General features: G+C 41.5%; 1 protein-coding gene across 3 annotated transcripts; it reads left to right on the forward strand.

Annotated features, from left to right (window-relative positions):
- Positions 1–29: 29 nt before the first annotated feature.
- On the forward strand, positions 30–20301 carry pkn2a (protein kinase N2a). 3 transcript variants are annotated; one of them, XM_028428520.1, is made up of 23 exons: positions 30–413; positions 5301–5465; positions 7271–7406; positions 10787–10941; positions 14045–14174; positions 14290–14435; positions 14714–14927; positions 15176–15361; positions 15497–15606; positions 15734–15877; positions 16177–16252; positions 16443–16632; positions 16760–16886; positions 17505–17641; positions 17834–17909; positions 17997–18088; positions 18168–18344; positions 18515–18577; positions 18653–18729; positions 19017–19159; positions 19282–19389; positions 19492–19572; positions 19657–20301. In XM_028428520.1, the coding sequence occupies exons 1-23, from the start codon at positions 252–254 to the stop codon at positions 19858–19860; spliced, it is 3099 nt and encodes a 1032-aa protein (XP_028284321.1). In that variant the 5' UTR covers positions 30–251; the 3' UTR covers positions 19861–20301. The 3 variants fall into 3 exon arrangements, with proteins under 3 accessions (XP_028284321.1, XP_028284323.1, XP_028284324.1); XM_028428522.1 differs by having other exon boundaries at positions 31–413; positions 16443–16599; positions 19657–19860; XM_028428523.1 differs by lacking the exon at positions 30–413 and adding an exon at positions 3789–4094.
- Positions 20302–20511: the final 210 nt, after the last annotated feature.

Here is a 20511-nt window from a genome sequence, read left to right on the forward strand (position 1 = left end):
TCACGTGTGTGCTAACTGTCCGGGCAGAGCGGGGCAGCCCAGCAGCAGCAGGAGCGGCGCAGCAGCAGCTCTTCTGGGCGGACGCTTCACTCTAACCTCCGCCTCCTTTTCCAACTGCACTGGGACAGATTTATGCTTCAGTTTTTTTTTTATTTGTGAGCAGCACCAGTCCAACCTCCAGAACTCCGCTAGAACGGTGTGACCGCGTTTAAGAAGCGTGAAGACGACATGGAAAGCCCGCTGTACCCGAGATGACCGATGGTTTGGTCAAAATAAGTTTTTTTGTCGCCAGAGAGGAAAACTTAAAACAAGCCTTGTGTTTGGAGTCCCAGCAGCACCACCGCCACCCCTCCTCTCTCCCCGTAGGATTTGATTCAAAGGCGAAAACCAAGATGGCCGCCGACTCCGTGCAGGTAGGAAAAGTTGACAACTGTTGCGAAAAGTGCGCAAAGTTGTTCCAGAGTAACATTTATAAGCTAGCAAACTGTTTATTTAATCAGCGTTAGGTCTGTGTGTGTCGGCAGTGCTTTATTAAAGCACTGGGCCTCTGCTAGATCCCAAATGGCTGTGTGGGAATTATCCATGGATTGAGGCCTGGGAAACAATTATCCAAAACTAACTTATCATGGAGTAAAAGTTGGAAACGTAACGATTTTATGTGGTAGTTGTTGTGTTAATGAACGTAGCAGCCACTGTTGTAAACGTTTTCTCACTGGTGTGCCTGTTATTCAAGTTAAATAATAGTTGTTGAACGATAACTTTCTCATGCTATAGCTATCGCTTGCGTTAGTTTTAGGACATAAAAAGTGTCCGCCGTGTTTTCACTTATTCTAAATGTAAACCTAAAAAAAATATAACCTGCAACAACTTTGTAAAAAAAAAAGGCAAACTAATCTGTTTTTGTTTTTTAGTTTATTTAAACACGTTGCATACTTTACTTTAACGTGTGGCCAGCGGGCAATGTCTGTTCTATCATAGAAAACACCTGTTAACGTATTTTAAACGGACTAACTGAGAGTCAACGTAACAGTTGTGTCTCATTGTTAAGTGAGAACAGCCATGACTCACTGATCAATGTGGTTTCACTTGAGTGACGTCAGACCTAAAGTACATATTTCACAGAAATTGATTTGTGGTGTAGCTTAGCATCTGATCACGTTTACAGTTCTGGTTAGGCAACACTTTAGCAGCACTCTCCAAAACACTTATGAAACCTGGGAACAGGGTGACCCACCCTGTGTGTGAAAATATTGGTTATGGCAGATTAAACAAAACAAACAAATTAATGGTTTTACATTTGACCACCTTAAAGCTGGTGGAGGATGAAACTGGTCTGTCCTCATGTCAGTGTTGCTGCAGCTTGTCCAGTGTAAACACAAAATGGCTCTTTATTCTTAATGCTGTCTATCATGTATGGAGGATCCAGTCTGATGGATGTTTTCTGCTGTGGGTCTACACTACTGTCCTCTCTTGTTTTATATTGTAGCATTGCAAGTTCATATTATTATATGTTACACATTCACTGCTCAATTTATGCCAGAACAAACATGAGCATCTGAAATACTTTTGTTATTTGAGTGATACATTATTAATAGACTGACCTTTTTCTAAATTCCTGTTCCTAAATTGGATGGCAACATACCTCCATTTTAATTCAGTTAAACTGAAACATTAACCTCATGTGTCAGTTGTACCTTACAGGGATATTCTGCATTGAAATTTGTGCAGTATATGTACTGTTCTAATGGTATGTTGTGACAATAAAAGCTACCAGTAGCAACATGATGTAATACTATGCTTTTTAAATTTAAATTTTTTTAAATAACAAAAGGAGACTCAGTAAAGTTAGACACTGGTTGGAAGTTTATATTGTACCACATATTGACATATGTTCCCAGGTTGAGTAAAATATCTTGTGTTGGAAGGCTTGGAACAGGTGCAGCAGAGCAGTTTACCTCACACTCTCATTTGCTTCAATTCTGTGAACACCAGTGGGCACTGTCTGAGCTGCTCAGAAATGACCTTCATGGTGGTTTGAAGTGCAACAGTACCTACAGTCGGACTTGGCATGTGGAATGGGATATGTGTAGGACTTGTGTGTGAAGGTTGCACCTGTAGGATGCATGTTTTTTAGCTTGTGTCGCTATTTCTGGCCACAGCAGAGCACCAGGCTCCAGCAGCCAGTGCTCTGCAGCCAGCCGTGGGTTAAGATAGGCTGGGTGTCAGGTTGTAGCCTCAGCCTGACATAGACCTCCCTCTGAAATAGCAAGGACTTGGCTTTTTAAGTGTGTTAGTCTAGATAGTGGCCTCAACCTTTCCATTGTCCTATTGTCTGAATGGAGCTGTTGTTGTAGGACTTGGGGCTTTTAGGCTTAAGGAGCAAGTTAACCTGCTTATACTTGAGATTCTGACCTAATGTTTGCTTTTACCTCACAGTGTCCTTTCATGTTCTAGGCACCAAAAGAGCTCCTTAACAAGGTCAACATTTATAGGTAACGGTTGCCTTGTCTATGAAAGAATATTATCAGCTCTTTTATGAAATGCACATCCTAAACTGCTGACAGCAGGCCAGTTAGAGTAAATTTGTTCCTTGTATTTTGCAGTCCTTCTCGATCCATCTGATATATTAACAGGATCTTTAGTTTCTTTTGCAAGCAAATTGTGTGGCCACAAGGTTTTAGATACAGCCTTTTTATTTGCCGTGCGCCTTGGAATATTTCACAGACCAGGTAGAGCCACACTGACAAGCACAAGTTCCCTTCATCCATCATATACTGTTTGCTCTGTAGAATGAGTGGAAACATTTGCTTACAAATCCTGCTCTCATCTTTGAACCTAATAAGTCTCGAGTTCCTGCTATGGCGCCACGCCCCCTCTGACTATGCAATACTTTTAAACAGCAACTAGTGATAAGGGCTGCACACGTAAAAGAGCAACTCAAGGAAGTATTGTAGTGATGGAGAAACAAGAGGTAAACCTAATCCTACAAATTGAGTCACTTGTTTGATCTCAAATTTAAAGGCAGGCCTTGTTGGTCTCCTAATTTCCACCTTATCTGATTGGCCTTTCATGGATTTCCTTGCATTGTTGCACAGTGAAATAGGTCCTTTTCGGTGTCCTCGTGCTATCCTCGTACTGCACTGTGCAAACAGCTACACTGCAAACAAGTTTTACAGGGCATTGAGCTGAAGAAGACCCTCCACCCTGACTCACTCGCTCACTCCTCATCTCACCAGTTGTGACCTCCATTTTACCTATGAGTCATCAAGGAGCCTCTGGACCAGGATATGAGCAAACTATAGTTTCCTCTGAAGGAAGCACCTATAGAGGAAAGTGGGGGAGGGAATGGCAGCGCCCATGGAAATGCCTTATCTTACCAAACTTGATGGATTTTCTTAATTTAAATGAATCAATGATTGAGTAGCCTACATAATTTCAGGGTTTACCTCAGTGGTTAGTCAGTTTAATCCAGGTCTGAAAATGAGGGTTTTTGATATGTGAAATATAGCATCTTTCCTTGAAGAAGATGTGGACATGCTCCCTGTTAAATCAGGAATATTTCAGTAGTGGGGAAAACAACACAAACCTGATCATCTGGGTGTTCTTTCAAAACTTCTTTACCACCACATAAGTTGCTTTCCAGGGTGGGGGGAGGCCACAATAGACAGCCAATGTTGTGTTTTTAACTTGTGTTAATTTTAGACACAGTCCTCTCCCTGGAGTGAGATTAGGTCCCATTCTGGGCTGCTCTGACCTCACAGAGTGAGAAGCTAAGAGGGATTTGGCTGTCGCTGCGCAGACGGTTTATCTTCCCTGTTGATGTCAATTGTGTGTGTATGTGTGAGAGAGAAAGAAAGCATGAAATGAGAGAACTAGAGACAATCGGATACTAGCAGAGTGAATGATTGCAGCTTTGGACAGAGCCTCTGGTGACCATAGTGCTGTAGCCTAACCTCTGTGGCAGAGGATGCCACTACACAACAGAACGTCACAGGAGTTTGCTCGATGACACTTTGGCTGGTTAGCAGAACATGCATGGACTGGTTTGCTCAACTGATCTAGAGATGGAATTGGCTGAAAATGAAGAAGTTGTGGTAAGGCAGAAGAATTGGTAGACCTTTATAGTCTTTGTGTTTGCCTTGATCCATATTTTCCACATCTTCTCAGCCTGTTGTAAAAACAAGAGCCTGCTAATCTCAATTTGTCTAAACCTAAATAAATGTATCTGAATATATGTGTTTTGGATGCTATTTTGGTTGATTTTCTTTTTTTATGAAGGGGATAAGTTAATTTGCACGTACTTACTGTGATTTGGCACAGTTTCAGAAGCTCACTGAGGACAGTGAGTTCTTCTTGTTAAGTTTCTGGTGTTGGAGTTTTCAATGCATAACTAATTCGAATAACTAATAGCAAAATCATCAATCTGATAGTTTGAGCAGTTTTTATATTGATGTTTTTGATAAATGAGGACATATGAAAGTTGAAATAGAATGTTAGTCAAATATATTCAAGCCAAGGGACTAAGATTGATAACCTAGTGATGACTAGTAAAATAGAATATACTGGTTATTCACAGACATGTTCTTTGATCAACCAGAGAAGTGTTGCTGTGTATTCATGACCTTTAAAGCTAAAGTATTCAGGAAGTGGCTTCTAATCCCTCTTTAGTCAAGGTCTTGGTTTTAAGGATGCTGGTCAATGGTGACTGACAGCAGCAGTGAAAAGAACACGTACACAGCTCAAGTTCAAAACACCACCACTTCAGTGGAGTGAGGCCAGGTTTGGCATCGAGTGCTGAATCACTGGCCCTCGTGCTTGGTCTGTATATGGAGGTATAACTTAAGGAAATAGTGAAGTGTTGCTGATTACCTGGATTATAATCACATAGGTTTACTCAAGTATTGCTTATGCACGTCTCAGTGACTGTTGTGATAAATGTGCTGACTTCTGTAGATTTATTTTTAACACCTTTTTTATTGCTGTCAGAAGTTGCCACTCATGACAAAGTCGAAATGCATGCAAGTTATGAGGCAATAACTTCAGCTCTTTTGTAAAGCTGAATGTGATCTTTCAAGGTTTTGTAATAATACAACCTATTGGTTAAATGCTACTCAAAAATGCCATTATGCAAAATCGGTCTGTTGAATAAAACGCTGACCTCTGTCCGTCTTTCTCTCCTTTTTTTCTCCCATTTTGTTTTCTTCTTCCTTCGTCTCCTCCTTTGCTGACCTTCTCTAAATTACATTCCTCATCTTTCCCTTATCTCTTCTTTTCCTCCTCCTCCACATGTTCTCTTCCAGGGGGATGCCAGGGGCCAGCTGGTGGCAGAGCGGCTCGGTCTGGGCCACAACCTGGACCTGTCTGACACCATGGTCCAACAGAAGCTTGACGAAATCAAGGAGCAGATCCGCCGTGAGATTCGCAAGGAGCTAAAAATCAAAGAAGGTGCTGAGAACCTCCGCAAGGTAATCGAAATAACACTTAAACATTATAATTATTATTATTCTATAAAGTTCACACCACACAAATCAATATCTGGCTTTTGTCCACATGGATAAAATTAGTGTTCACTTCTGGGTCTTCAACTCTCTAGTAGTCATAAGCAGTGTTAATTTTGGCAGCAATTTCGGATTTAGTTTTTATTTTAGTCTTGTGACTAAAATGTCATTTGATTTTAGTCACGTTTTAGTCATCAACATTTTTAAAGTTTTAGTCTAGTTTTAGTCGACTAAATATCAAATAATTTTAGTCGACTAAATCTGCCGTGGATTTAGTCGACTAAAATTCTATGATATATATTTTTCATGAAATATTTAAGGTTTGATTGTGCAATAAAAACAGGCACAGCTTTAACTTGTGTTATTTGAAACAAACATCTCTTTATTTAATTGCTATGGCCTTTTCACAAAAGCAGCAGTGAACAGTGAGCTGCTCTCCCTGAATACACTGTTCAGTCATGACCTTCTTCATGAATCCTCCATAACTACAGCAAAACACTTCAGTGACAGCTTAGAAACAGGTCGCATGCTGTAAAACCATCAGCAGCGGTGTCTTCATTTATAGATTTTGTCACGTGTATCTTTGAACGGAAGTTAAGATGACTCGTCTGCAAATATCGCTTCAGGTTTATTGTTTTTACCGCTGATAGTCGCTCCGCACGGTTTGTAAACCGTCTTGATTGTCTTGAAATTAAACGTGTCTGTGTGTCTGTTCTTCTCCTGTGTTGTGTGACCATGCATGAGTACGCCTTCTTCCAGCATCGCGGCGCAACGTCCTTACACAGAGAGAGCACTTCTGATTGGCTCTCTGCCGCCGTCTCCTGATTCGTCCCTCCCTTTCCACAAACAAAATTTGCTCTGATTGGATCTCGTCTCCATCAATAATTTCGTCTCGTTTTTATTCGTTGACGAAAGTGTCAATCCATTTCGTCTTCGTTTTTGGCACCGTGCGTTAGTTTTTATTTAGTTATCGTCTCGTTTTTATCAGCAAAAAAAGGTCGTTAACGAAAACTATGACGAAAATGATTCGTCAACAAAATTAACACTGGTCATAAGCAGTTATGGGTCATGCTCAAATCTACAGCAATGGTTCTGTATAATCTGTAACTTCTGCTACAAATTCCATATATCGCTGAATATAGCGCTAGATCAGAACAGAAGTCATTTAAAGGTAGGAGCTTTCATTCTGATGCACTTTTTGTTAAATTAGTGTAACTTCTCTTTACAATCCGATAGCAACCGATTAGTTCGGCAGTTTCACAGTAAAACGAAGAATATGAATCATCTGTGGAACCTATGAAACGCTAAAAACATCAGCCAATCCTCCGGGTGGACCCTGCGCGGAGTATTGGCTGGTTGTCACTCTCTCCCTGCTCTGCGTGCACCAGAGGGGTACGTGCATGATGGCCGAAGTCACAGACTGGTTGGGAGGCGTGGCTTCGGGGTGAAATCTGGCTGACTCTCACTGAGTTTTCAAAATCTCCTACCCTACCTTTAAGGTTACATTTCCTATAGAACAGGCCTACACCTTGTTCTTTTATGAAACAAAGTAAATAGCCCTATGTTATTTATCTTAAGTGCATGGCAGCATGTCATTTCTGTCTCGTGTCTACATGGTTGCACATTCACAATTCACTGCTACTGTCTGCGCATAGCAGGCCGATGCATGTAAACACACACAGACACGTGGTAGTGATACCAGAAACCCATGGCAAACAGACTATCATAGAACATTTCTGAAATTTTCTGAAGCCCTCCACTTCTTTCCTCAGGTTACTACAGATAAGAAGAGCCTGGCATATGTTGACAACATGCTGAAAAAATCTAACAAGAAAGTTGAGGAGCTTCACCAGGAGCTGCAAGAACTCAATGCCCACATTGTGGTCAAAGACCCTGAAGAACTGCTAGGTAACAGAAACACAACAGAGCTGTCCGTATTTAGTAAATATTAACAACTACTGATATTTGGTAAAATAGTAAATGCTGTACAAATGCAAAATAGACCAAATAGACCATTGTTGAAGTTCTGTCCATTTAATTCAGCTTGCATGTCTGTATCTGGGAACTGTGGTGTAGGATTGGTTACATGCTGGCAGGAGTTTGAAAGGTTTTTGTCAGTGTTTGGAGAGAAAATAAATTGGATGGTTTGACTATTGTGAGCAAAGTACAGGAAACACGGTCATACACACATACAGCATTGTGTTGTCGATATCAAGGTCACGTTCTATTACATTGACTTTTGATGATGATGTGATGTGATGAGTTGTTTTTGTAGGAGTAAGTATTTTAAGAGGGATTCCTTCTGCATTGCATGTGTATGTGGGGTTTTCTCAGGTATGTCACACCATACCTGTCTTCTAGTTAGCCGCCTCTAAGCTAGATACTACTTGATCATTCTAAAAATGTTGTGTCAGAACAGCGCCTATATAAACAAATACACACAAACACAGAGCACATTCAGTGTTTGGAGGTGACTCATTCTCCAGAGGCTGACATTGTTGCCTTCCACATTCCTGCAACAGTTACAATGAACTGCCGATTGTTCCTCTCCAAGGCTGTTGAAAGCCTGCTCCTGTGCATTTGTCGGCAACAATGGAATTTGGAGAGAGTTAACCACAACAGCTGTGTGTGTTCAGTTCAGTTTTGTTACAGTAGTTGCCTTATGCGGTATTTGTTGGTGGCGAACGTCTTGTGTGAATTCAGGAAGAGAAGGAATGGCATTTGTCTGCCTGTTAGTTCAGTTGACATTAGGAAGTAGATGAGGAGGTAGGTGTGTGTGTGTTTGTGTGCACTCGCATGCATGCTGGAGGAGGGAAGGGAGGTTGTCTTAGTAACTGGTTATCTTAAGTGGAAACAAATTTAGCTTGACTTTGCAACCTTCTTTCTGGTGAACAAGGGCTTTCTTTTTAGGTGATGCGGCACCAGTGGAATGTCGCTGGTCATTGCAAAAAAGATGGAAAGGGACTGAATGCTCAGCTTCTTGAAATATGTTTAGCTTACAAATCGACAAGAGACAGCACTTGTTTCCTGAATTAGTGCGAAGGAGTTTCTCCGTCTCTGCAAGCAGCCACAATGTGTTTTTGTTCCAGGAGAAGGTTGAGGGGCTCTGGTTATTCTCCAGCACTCAGCTGAAGCCAGAAATGGACTGACTACCTCTCAGGCACTGTATGAGACTAGCAGTTCTGGTACAGTCAGGTCCCTCTGTCACACATGATCTCATTTATACAGATCAGCAGTCATCTGTTTAACTTCCAGTCATCATATAGGATTTGAAGTGGCAACCACTCACACCAGTTTTAGTTCTAGGTCTCTCAGTCATGATTTAATTGTTTAGAGAGTTAATGTAAGGGTTAATCTGAGGGAGGGTTCCCCTTGTCAGTTGCCAGCAGTGACATCAGCCTTGCAGCTATTTAGTAGCTCGGTATCTTGTCCTGCAGCCCAGCGTGGGCAGAACCACACCAAGAAGGGGGGGTGGGGGTCCTTGAATTTTTGACTTCAACCAAACCACAACCCACACAGAGAGGAAAGCCCCAAACGTAGACTAGATGACATATGCAACACTTCTACATGTATTTCTCAGTGACAGTGTTGACCCTCACTTAACATAGTCTTAAAAGTACTTCCTCTGACTCCATAGACTCTTTATGTGCAATGAAAATGTTAATTAAGAAATTAGTTTTGCCCCAAGGATCTTGTGCCCACCCGTTTTTTCTGTCTGACCCTGCCCCTCAGTGTGTCTGTCTGTGTCTCTGCGTGAAAGGGTAGCCTTGGGAAATCTAGCATCTTTCCCTCCTGCACATTAACCGAAACACCGGCAGTGATGCTTGATCAGTTTATTAAGGGCCATTAGATGAATCATTTAGACTTAAAGTTCAAAGAATCACATGCTTCCTTTTTGCCCATATCCCGCCGGTGTTCAAAGGAATCATTAGACAGTGTTTTGATGAAACATTCAGAGTGAATGAATCACAGACCAGCCTGCTGGTTATTGTTACCTGTGTCTCAGAGCAGCCCATTTGCCTTACTGCTGTTGGTGCCCGAGGGTCTGATTTAGACTTTTCAGACACTTCCAGGGAAGATGTAATTTGTTTTATCATTGCCTTTTAAAGATCTTAGGTATAAGACTGAAAGTTAGTTTGATAGTTTGAAATAGTTTATGTTTCAGATGTGGGTGCTGTCTTCTGAAGTGTACGTTTCCAGTCCTTTGTTTTTTTTGATAAGTTCCTTTATGGCGACACTGAAACTGAACTTGCAAGTCAAGTCAGGAGAAGTCGGGCAGGTTTTTTTGCCCACTTCATTCCCGTGTGTGAACAAGTACCTTTCAAGTCTAGACATGACACAAAAACACAAGAAAACAATGAGTTTATACCCCATAAGTGTGGTCTACCTCTGGGGTTAGAAGTTAGTTGTTTGTGTACATATTAAAAATTCAGCTGCTGGAACTGAATATATGTATTCAGCTGTGATGTGTTTTCCTAGCTGGCTGTTTGATTGGGACTGGCAACTGGCACTGACAACATTTCTCAGAAATCAAAACATTTAAAATTCACATTCTCATCTAGTTAACTGTTGCTTCCTCCACAATGTATTATATATGTGTATTATTATAATTATGTATGTATTATTGTAATGTATGTAGTATACAGCAATGACAATGTAGTATTGGAAACCTTCTACATGTTTACACTCTTGTTTAGTTTTGAGCTGCCTAGAAGAGATGGCTGCAGGGGTTTCCTGGTGCTGTTGTAGTTGGAACAGATCTGACGTGAGGATAGAACCAGCAAGAAGACGGAGCACTTTGACTTAGAAATTATTTAGTTTTGATAATCAGTAGTTAAAAAGTCTTTTTTAAATAATAATAATTATTTGTGTGTTTTGTTTTTATTTTTGATCGGTTATTGTGTGTTTCTAAAGCAAAAAATGAATATATAGCAATCAAATTCAGTTGAGTGTCTCACTGAAAGCATGCACTGATCTAGATCTCTTGGTCTTAATGTTGTTCTATATGTTTTAAGAAAAGGAGTCAAATGCAGTGTGTGCAGTAACATCTAATGTCAAACTACAAACAGCAGACCTTCCTGGTTACATTATGTGCCAAGTAAAGCTGCTACCTAGCGTCAGTTTGCAGAGCAGTAGGTCTGTTATTTTAGCTTACTTTAAAAGGTCTGGCTGCCAAATATAGCACACACATGGACAGTAATGTCTACAGTGAATATTTGTGACTGCTTCTATGGAAACAGCCTAAATATGCTAATATGTCCTTTTTCTTCTTACTTGTTTTTACACAGAATGCCCGTTGACCCCAGATACCCCCAACAGTGAAGCGAGAATGTGCACCAGCAGCAGCCGCCTGGCCGCCCTAAAACGACAGAATGATATTGAGCTCAAAGTCAAACAGGGCGCTGAGAACATGATTCAGATGTACTCCAACGGGTCCTCCAAGGTAGGAAGAGGAGAGGGGGCGGATTACCTGACATTCTGGTTTTAGCTGCTTCATGTAAGCCTGCCAAGTTTGGAAGATCATACACTACCATTTCTGAATCAATGGATAAAGTTTTTTTTATGTATGTTTGAGTTCTTGGGACAAAGGGTTCAGTTGGAAAATGTGATTGTATTTATGAATTTTCACACGCTACACATTAAAGCAACAAAGACAGTGTTCACTGGGTGGCTTTGGTTTTAGCCAGTCAATCTGAGACACAAAAAACATGTACCACTTAAAGCAACATCAAACATTGTTAGTGTTGTGAGGTTTCCACAAATTAATCCTGGATCTAGGCCAGCTTCTTACAGGTAAAATGTTTAGATGAAAGATTATGATAGGATTTTTTTGATTGGTTAAAGTTAAACCTAAAGTTTATTTTAAGCAAATAATAAGGCTTGCAAGTTGTTTAGTGCCTATTTGTGTTTTTACAAAATGCCACTTATTGGTATTGCTTACCACAAGCTGTAAAGTAAGCAGGCCCCTTTCCAGTGTGAAAACCAGCCTGCAACAAGGCAGATTTTCTTTTACAGCTTCACTGCAGGGAAGGTGGAAACATGAGAAGGCGCCGACACATAACTGTGTGTCATATGCGCTGCTGTTCACAAAGCTCTTAGGGTCCTTCTGTGTCCTCTAGTACTCAGTGAGGACAAACTATAATTTAGTTGGGGGTGTGTGTAAGTCACCAGGACTGGTAATAACAGCTGGAGCACCAAGGGCCTCTCATGTTCATCCTGGCTCTTGTGTCAGTCAGTAGTAATTGATACCACTTTGTAGTAGATGGTAGTATACTTAAGGGGTTCAGTAGTGACATCTTTATTTGGCAGTAATATAATTATGCATTTTATTATGTCTCTGTGAGTATTATTTAATGTAGCATTGATCCCTAAAATGTAAAATGTTTTCAAAGTAGTCTGTTTTTTTTGGACAGATTTAACCAGATTATTAGCTACTCAGGGAGTATGTGAGGTTACTTGTGATGTAAATATAATCTTCAGTGGCCAGTGGGTAAATCTAAGCCTGTATGTGGACAACCACGCACCCACAAATTTGTTACATATGCACAGACAAGTCTGTGCAACCACTAGCGACAAATAATGAAGAGGTTTATTGTGGCCAATATTTGTATAATCTGTCTTTAACATAATAATAACACAACCAAATTTGCAAAAAATAGTCGGCTGTCTGCTGTACATGTTTTTAACATGGAGTCCTGGGGAACTTATCAACTGTAATGTCCACATTTGAAGCTATCGGTTCACTTAGCTCAGCATCAAGGCTGGAAGCATGACAATGGCTAGTTTTTTTATACTTTATATTGGCGATGCATCTGTTTCTTCAACTCACAAAATCACAAATATGATGGTAGTTGGTAGGGCTGAACGATCTATCGTTTTAGACCGAAAATCGCAATCTCAGATGACGCGATTTTGAGATCTTCAAAGCTGTGATTTTTTGCACTGCTCCTAACTGAATCAGGTTTTGTTTTGTTTTGTGGAGTTTGTTTTCAAATGCTACGGCTGAAAACGAAAAGAAAACGGAGGAACTGGTCCCTAAAACGAACTCCACCTTTATGTTCGGTGCTGTTTCTGCCGGCAGCAGCGGCGCGTCTGCTAAGCCTGTGTCTGTGTGCACGCGCAACGTGTGTCGCAGTGGAAGGGCCGCGTGTAAATGCTACGAGCACGTACGCGCCACCTCTCTGACCATTACCAGCTCGTTATATTCAGGTTCGCTGCTGTTGTGCCGTCAGCAGCTCTTCTACACCTGTGTGTGTGTGTGTGTGTGTGGCGTGTGTGTGTGTCAGATGCAGACAGAGGCAACAGCTAATGACGTCACCAAAACAATAACGCAGGCATTTGATGAAGAGGCTCCATGAGGACTCTAGTAAACGGTGGACAGAGCTGACAGCAGCAGCTCCGTTTGTGCTTAGATATGATTCCCATGAAAGTTTGATCATTTGTTCTAGATCACATTGAACTTTAAGCGTTACTTAAGTCTCAATACTGTATTTATTGTTTAGCCTTAGGAGGCACACTTCAGTCTGTTTAAATGACTGTTGAATAATACAGAATTACATTAGTCTTCTTTTTAACCTATTTGAAATAAAACTTTATTTTGTTCTGTAATTGTTATTTAAATTTTCATGTTTATTGAAAACTAATACTGAGTGCATGTTATCAGAGTTTACTTTTAGATCTACTGATAGTTTTTGAGAAGTGACAGAGTAGCTACCTGATGTCATTTACACAGAAACATGTTTGACATGATTTGAAAAAAATCGTGGATGAAATCGAAATCGCAATATTTGCCAGAAAAAAATCGCGATTCAATTTATTCTTAAAATTGTTCAGCCCTAGTAGTTGGTGTGTGTGTGGCTGGTTTTAAAATGTTGCTGACATTTATAACAATGTCATAAATTTGGTTTGTTTTAGAAGTAGGCCAGGGCTTCTGACAAGTCATTTGTGAGTGTTGTTTCAAAACAATAGGTTTTTGTCTGGCCATAACTGTACTACAGTAAGGAGACTGAAAGTGTCACCTGACTCTCCACTGTCTGGCCGGGGGGGGTCACAGTGTTTTGTAAATGGCCTTTCCCGGCCAGACAGACAGAGGCACCTTCCAGTTGGAAATAGTCCTGTCCTGATGTCAGAGAGGAAATGCCTGCTGGACAGAGGTCTTTCCTGCGTGCGCCGCCATCAGCGACCAGGATTTGAAATTCAGGGTGGAGTTTGCTTACTTCACTGTGCGTATTTGCACGTATGAGAGGTTCAGCATATACAGCACACAATACAATTCCACTTTCTTTTTGGGTGAATAAGATTTTCCATGTTGTCGCTTTTACTTCAGCTCCAATTAAGGGCATGAACTTGGTTGTTTGTGCTACACGCAAACATAACAAAACACAATGAGTGACGAGGGATTGCATGCGGTGAAGGTCCTGTGTAGAAAATCCTGACATGCTGCTTAGAGGGCCAAAGCATTTTAAAGCATTTGATTCAAGCATTAAAGTATGTAGAGATAAAATAGACACCCAATAGTAACATTTTTTTCCTCATTTCATTCATAGGACCGTAAGTTACTTGCGACTGCCCAGCAGATGCTTCAGGACAGCAAGATGAAGATTGAGTTTATCAGGATGCAGATCCTTAAGGCCACCCAGGCGAGTGAGCTGAGCTTTGAGAGCAATGACGTGATGGGTAGGTGTTCGCTTGCATGTAATGATCAATGAGAAATGGTCAGCATGGGTTTAAAGGTTCATTAAAGTGTTGTATCCTGTTATGCATCATAATAACGCTCTTCCTTCTCCACCAGACAAGCCCATCATCAGCCCATTAGATCTTCGGGTGGAGGAGTTGTGTCACCACGCCAGAATAGAGTCTGCAGTGGCAGAGGGAGCCAAGAACGTCATGAAACTCCTCGGCTCAGGAAAGGTCACAGAAAAGAGAGCACATTCGGAGGTAGATTGGGAGTGTGCATGTGTGGGTCTGTGTGTGTCTCCATGTAAAATTGACATTATCTGCCCCTTTCATTTTCAGTGGTGATTTGATGCGCGCTAAAACAAGATTCCCATCAGTTTGTACCTAATAGAGTCTCGTAGGCTTGTAATGAAATTGATTCCTGCACTGCTGCTGTGCCCTTCTAGAGTAAAATAGACCATGTAATTGATGTCCTTCCCTCTTTTCTTCCTTGTACAACTCATTTCCCCTCTTGTTTTTTGTCTGCTTCCTTTTTTCAGGCCCAGGCTCGTTTTAATGAGTCCAGTCAAAAGCTCGACCTCTTGCGATATTCTTTGGAGCAGCGTCTCAACGAGTTGCCTAAAAACCATCCTCACAGCATCAGCATTATAGAAGAGTTGTCCCTGCTGTCCTCACCGGTCCTCAGTCCCAGATCCAGTATCATCTCCACACAGAACCAGTACAGCACAGTGACCAAGCCTGCAGCACTCACAGGTAGCTAGATCAAGGACAAAGTATTGGGTACTTAACGCATATTTAATCTTGGACATCCTAGCCACAGTGCAGTTCTTTATGCAACACTGAGCGTAGCACAACATACAAAACAGGCATTTTTCAAGACTGTACCTTTTAAAGTCATCTAAAGTACCACAAGATTAAAAGATTGAAATGTGAAAAATGGGCTAACCGGGGAAACAGCCTCTAACAGTGTAAAATAAATTTGTACTGTCCTTTGACTCCAGGCACGTTAGACGTCAGGCTCATGGGCTGTCAGGATCTTCTGGAAAATGTCCCAGGTCGTTCCAAAGCTGCATCAGTCCCGCTGCCTGGCTGGAGCCCCAGCGAGACGCGTTCATCCTTTATTAGCCGAGCAAACCGGAATCGCGGCGTGAGCTCCAGGAACCTGACAAAGAGTGAAGAGCTCTCCAGTAAGTAAATGTGACCGTGTAACCCAACAAATGAAAATAGATGGATAGATTTGCTGAGTATGTTAAATGTCATTAAATAATTATGTTATATTATCAAATAAAGCTACCATTTATACCCATGAATTTGCATATTAGATGAGATCAGCGCAGTGTTGAAGCTGGACAACACAGTTGTTGGACAGACAAGCTGGAGGCCGGTCAGCAACCAGGCCTGGGATCAGAAGTTTACATTGGAGCTGGACCGGGTAACACACACACAAACAAACAAGTCTGCCCTTGAACTCCACACCCGAGCTGTTGACTCAGTGTTGTGTTTATGTTCCACGGTCAGTTAAGTGTCTCATGTGTTGTTTTTGTGTCTCTGTCCCATAGTCCCGTGAGCTGGAGATTTCTGTATACTGGCGTGACTGGCGTTCACTCTGCGCTGTCAAGTTCCTGAGGCTGGAGGACTTCCTGGACAACCAGCGTCATGGAATGTGTCTGTACCTGGAGCCACAGGGAATGTTGTTTGCTGAGGTACTCATAAATTCACACACAAACACACACAGCAAGTATTTCATTTCCATAAAAGGACATTGTGAATTTGTTGTTTATCCCATTTGTCAGTAATAAAACACTGACAGGTCACATATGAGCTGTAATGAACACACGATACTGTAAACTTCATGTGCCATTCCTCCAGACCCAACTCTGATAAAAATATGAAAAACGGAAACTACATGATTTTGCTCCGTTTCCTATCTTTGTGAGGACTTAATACATAAAACATTGTCTCAGCTCTTCTATAATTGCACTAAATGTCTCATTTTCTTTAGGTAACATTTTTCAATCCTGTCATTGAAAGACGACCTAAGTTGCAAAGACAAAAGAAGATTTTCTCAAAGCAGCAAGGTGAGTCGTGGCTGTACAGCCTTGTGTGCACTTTAATGCAAGCTTATTTTAAACAGGATCAATCCTGTCATATTAGCAGCCAGTGCTCTTTATTTGTTTGTCAGGTGCTACATTGTTATAGCAAATATTACATCTTATTCATTTCCTGTCTTTCTTGTTTGTCTGTTTCTTTGGCTTCCTTCATTATTAGGTAAGACTTTTCTGCGAGCCCCTCAAATGAACATCAACATTGCCACCTGGGGCCGTCTGGTGAGAAGAGCCATACCGACCGTCAGCACCAACTCCTTTAGCCCGCAGGCAGCAGAGACTGGACCCAGCAGCCTGCCTGGGTCACCGACACCCAGCAGGTACATGAGCACACACATGTACGATCATAAAAGGTATTTCAAAGTGAGGCACGAGAACCTATTGCATTTTATAGTGAAGAATAAAAAGGTTCAATAGACATACTTTCTGCAGTTGGACATTGATGTCACATGACTAAACTGCACCTTCCTTGACACACAGTGACCCACTAGTGACCAAGCTGGACTTTGACAAAGAACCCACACCAGGACGCAAACACTACCCAGAACCTGATGACAGCCGAGAACCACTGGTGCAGCATAAGCTGCCTGACAAGGAGGAAGTACAGGTGTGGTAGGGTTTAATGGAATTACAAAACATTTCCAAGAGAAACCTGTGGTTAAAAAAAAAAAAAAAAAAAAGATATTAACATGAAGTTAATGGGTTTGTGTGTGCACGTGTCTGTGTGTGTTCGCGCATCGGGCCGCTGTGTGCAGACAGCAGCGGTGAATTGTAAACAACCATGCAGAGACAGAAAGGATATGCTGTCGTGCAAATAAGATGAATAACATAAAGCTATTTAGTTTGTTTAATAAAAGAACAAGGTGTAGACCTGCTCTATAGAAAAGGAAAAGTCAAAAGGCTTCTGTTATGATCATGCACTATATAGAAAATAAAATGAAATCAAATTTACTTGACCTTCTTGGAGGGCGAGCTGCCCCCTAATGGTAGGGGAAACGCTGGGGTATATGTTATGAGGAGGAAAATGACAGTTTTTACTACTGTCATCTTACATAAGGATCTGTTACCCATGATTTGCATAAACATATAGACCCTGCAAACTTAGCCCTAAGCATGTTTGTAATTATTAAGATAGAATTAAAAAAACAACAGCCGCAGCAGGTTTATACATTTTATTGATCTTTTTATATCCATATTTCCATCCTGCTTTGTTTCCTGCCTGCAGGATGCACTTGCATCGTTTGACTTCCTCAACAAGAGAAACAGCATGGCATTGAAGCCAGACATGGATGGCTTGGTGGAGCAGGAGATCCAGCACTCAGACCTGCAGCTCACCACCTTTCAGAAAGACACAGATATAAGGTAGGACAGCCATGCACTGGTGATGAGGAATCTGTAATATGGCACAGAAAAGAAAAAAATACTGTTTTGTTTGTAATTGTTAGTTGCTGATCTGTCTTGTCTTGACTTGTTGGATGGTAACAGTTGTGAGGTGATACTGCTGTAAACACTGCCCCCTAGCTTTGACTGATGTATGCACTGATCTCTCTGTAGGGAAGAAGAGCAGTTCCAGTTTAGTCTCCAAGACTTCAAATGTGTTGCTGTCCTTGGACGTGGTCACTTTGGAAAGGTTTGTTTCAATTCTTTTGATATTGCTTATTTTATCAGATTGATTACCGTGTATGGACATGTATGTAATGAAGTGTGTTTCTCCTAGGTGCTGTTAGCAGAATATAGAAGCACAGGAGAGATGTTTGCCATCAAAGCTTTGAAGAAGGGAGACATTGTTGCTCGTGATGAGGTTGACAGGTAAGAATGGACTGCAACGCCTGCTGGAAATCTAAAGTAACTGTTTCAGTGACCTGTCCGTGTTTCCTTGTTTTGTCAGTCTCATGTGCGAGAAGAGGATTTTTGAAACGGTCAACAGTGTCCGCCACCCGTTCCTGGTCAACCTGTTTGCGTGTTTCCAGACGCAGGAGCATGTTTGTTTTGTCATGGAGTATGCAGCAGGAGGCGACCTGATGATGCACATCCATGCTGATGTTTTCGCCGAGCCCAGGGCTGTGTGAGTGACCGGGCTTTAAGCTTTACCTCAGGCATCCATGTCTGTACAGGACTAACCTTCATATTACATTGTTTGGGGTCTTTCTTCATCAGTTGTAGACAATGACATAATTTTAAATATTGTAGTGAAGTGAAGTAAATTAAACAGATTTTTGCTTCACTGATTTTCAGATTTTATGCTGCCTGCGTTGTGTTGGGATTGCAATTTTTACATGACCACAAGATAGTGTACAGGTAAGGTGTATGACATTGTAAAACTCCTCAGAAGCATCAGTTTCCAAAAATAAAAACCTTTTTTTCACTTTGCAGAGATTTGAAGCTGGATAACTTGCTGCTGGATACAGAGGGATATGTAAAGATCGCTGACTTTGGTCTTTGCAAAGAAGGTAAAATGGAGGCTTGAGACTTAAGATAATGAGAGAAATCAGTCTGTGGGCATTTGTTTTTGCAAAGATGGGCTTAGAGACACATGATGACTCCTGCTTGAGATTGTCTATAGACCTTTGTTTGCATCGTTTACCACAGTCTGCTTCTGATTATTGCCTGCAGACAAATTGATTGACATAAGCTGCCTTGAAAGTCAACATTGTAATTTAAAAATATTATAAATGCCCTCAGCTTCTCATTGATGTGACTGAACGGTTTTGTTTAATAGCTGCTTTCTTTCTTTCAGGAATGGGTTTCAGGGACCGCACCAGCACATTTTGTGGCACGCCGGAGTTTTTAGCTCCGGAGGTTTTAACTGAAACGTCGTACACCCGTGCTGTGGACTGGTGGGGGTTGGGCGTCCTTATCTTTGAGATGCTGGTTGGAGAGGTCAGAATGCTGTGCTTTAATGACAGTGTCAACTAACTGATATCGTCTATCAAATATGACTCATGGTCCTGTAGAGTTTTTGTATATTTAGCTACATTTGTCTTCATCCTGTCTCCTTTCAGTCACCCTTCCCTGGTGACGATGAGGAGGAGGTGTTTGACAGCATTGTGAACGATGAGGTCCGCTATCCACGTTTCCTCTCAACAGAAGCCATTTCCATCATGAGGAGGGTATGTAGACAGAAAACAAAATTGCTCTCACATGACCACATGCTTACATTTTCCTTACAAATCATGTTTGCATTGTGATTATGTTGTTGTTTTTGTTCTCAGCTTTTGAGGAGGAGCCCTGAACGACGTCTCGGAGCAGGGGAAAGGGATGCAGAGGAGGTTAAGAAACACCTTTTCTTCAGGGTAAGAAACAAAAGGATAATAGGCACTGATATGATAAAATAATTTAAGAATTCGGCACTCATGTCACCCACTGTCTTTTGTCAGACTATGGATTGGAATGGACTGTTGGCCAAAAAGGTGAAGCCGCCGTTTGTGCCGACCATCCAGGGCACCAATGATGTCAGCAATTTTGACGATGAATTTACCTCAGAGGCGCCGATCTTAACCCCGCCCAGGGAACCCCGAGTGCTGACTTCCGATGAGCAGAGCATGTTCTCTGACTTCGATTACATTGCTGACTGGTGTTAGCTTCACCCCTCCAATCCTACACACACTGTGAACCAAGAAGCGCAGCCAATGACTAGCTCACATCTGTTTTTGTTTGTTTTGTTTTTACTTTTCCTTGCCCAAAGAAGGAGGAGCATTGAGTGTGGCTCCCCGAGCCTTGAGGCAAAAAACCCTGTGCCATTGAGAAGAAAGTCCAGATGCCTCCTGAGGATTCCACTTACTTTTTAATCCATACAAAGAACCTTTTTTAAGAAAAAGAAATGAAATTCTGTTATTGGAGCATGGAGGAGGAGGGATGCCTTCCTGCACAGATCATCATCATTGCGTCTGTTGTCTGACCACTGAGAATGTTTTTCATATGAAATTCAAGAAGACAGCAACATTACAATCATGCTATTTGGCGTCACTGTCTTTTGGATCTGTACAGATTATATACAGTCGTGTATTTTATTGTCTTTTTTTGTTGTTTCTTTATTCACAAAGCCCTCGCCATAGCTTTTGTTTAAATCTCACTGTAAAGTTCTGCAACCATTGTGTCTGAAAGTGGTGTTCAGTGGACTCAAAGTGCTCAAAGCACTGTCACTGAATGGTCAGCTACAACAATCATCTTGACTACTACTGCTGCTTCTTGACTTGAAAACCAACAGTCTTGACATTACATATCCTTTTCCT

The sequence above is a fragment of the Parambassis ranga genome, chromosome 17 (assembly GCF_900634625.1).
Source record: "Parambassis ranga chromosome 17, fParRan2.1, whole genome shotgun sequence".
Taxonomy (NCBI): Eukaryota; Metazoa; Chordata; class Actinopteri; family Ambassidae; genus Parambassis; species Parambassis ranga.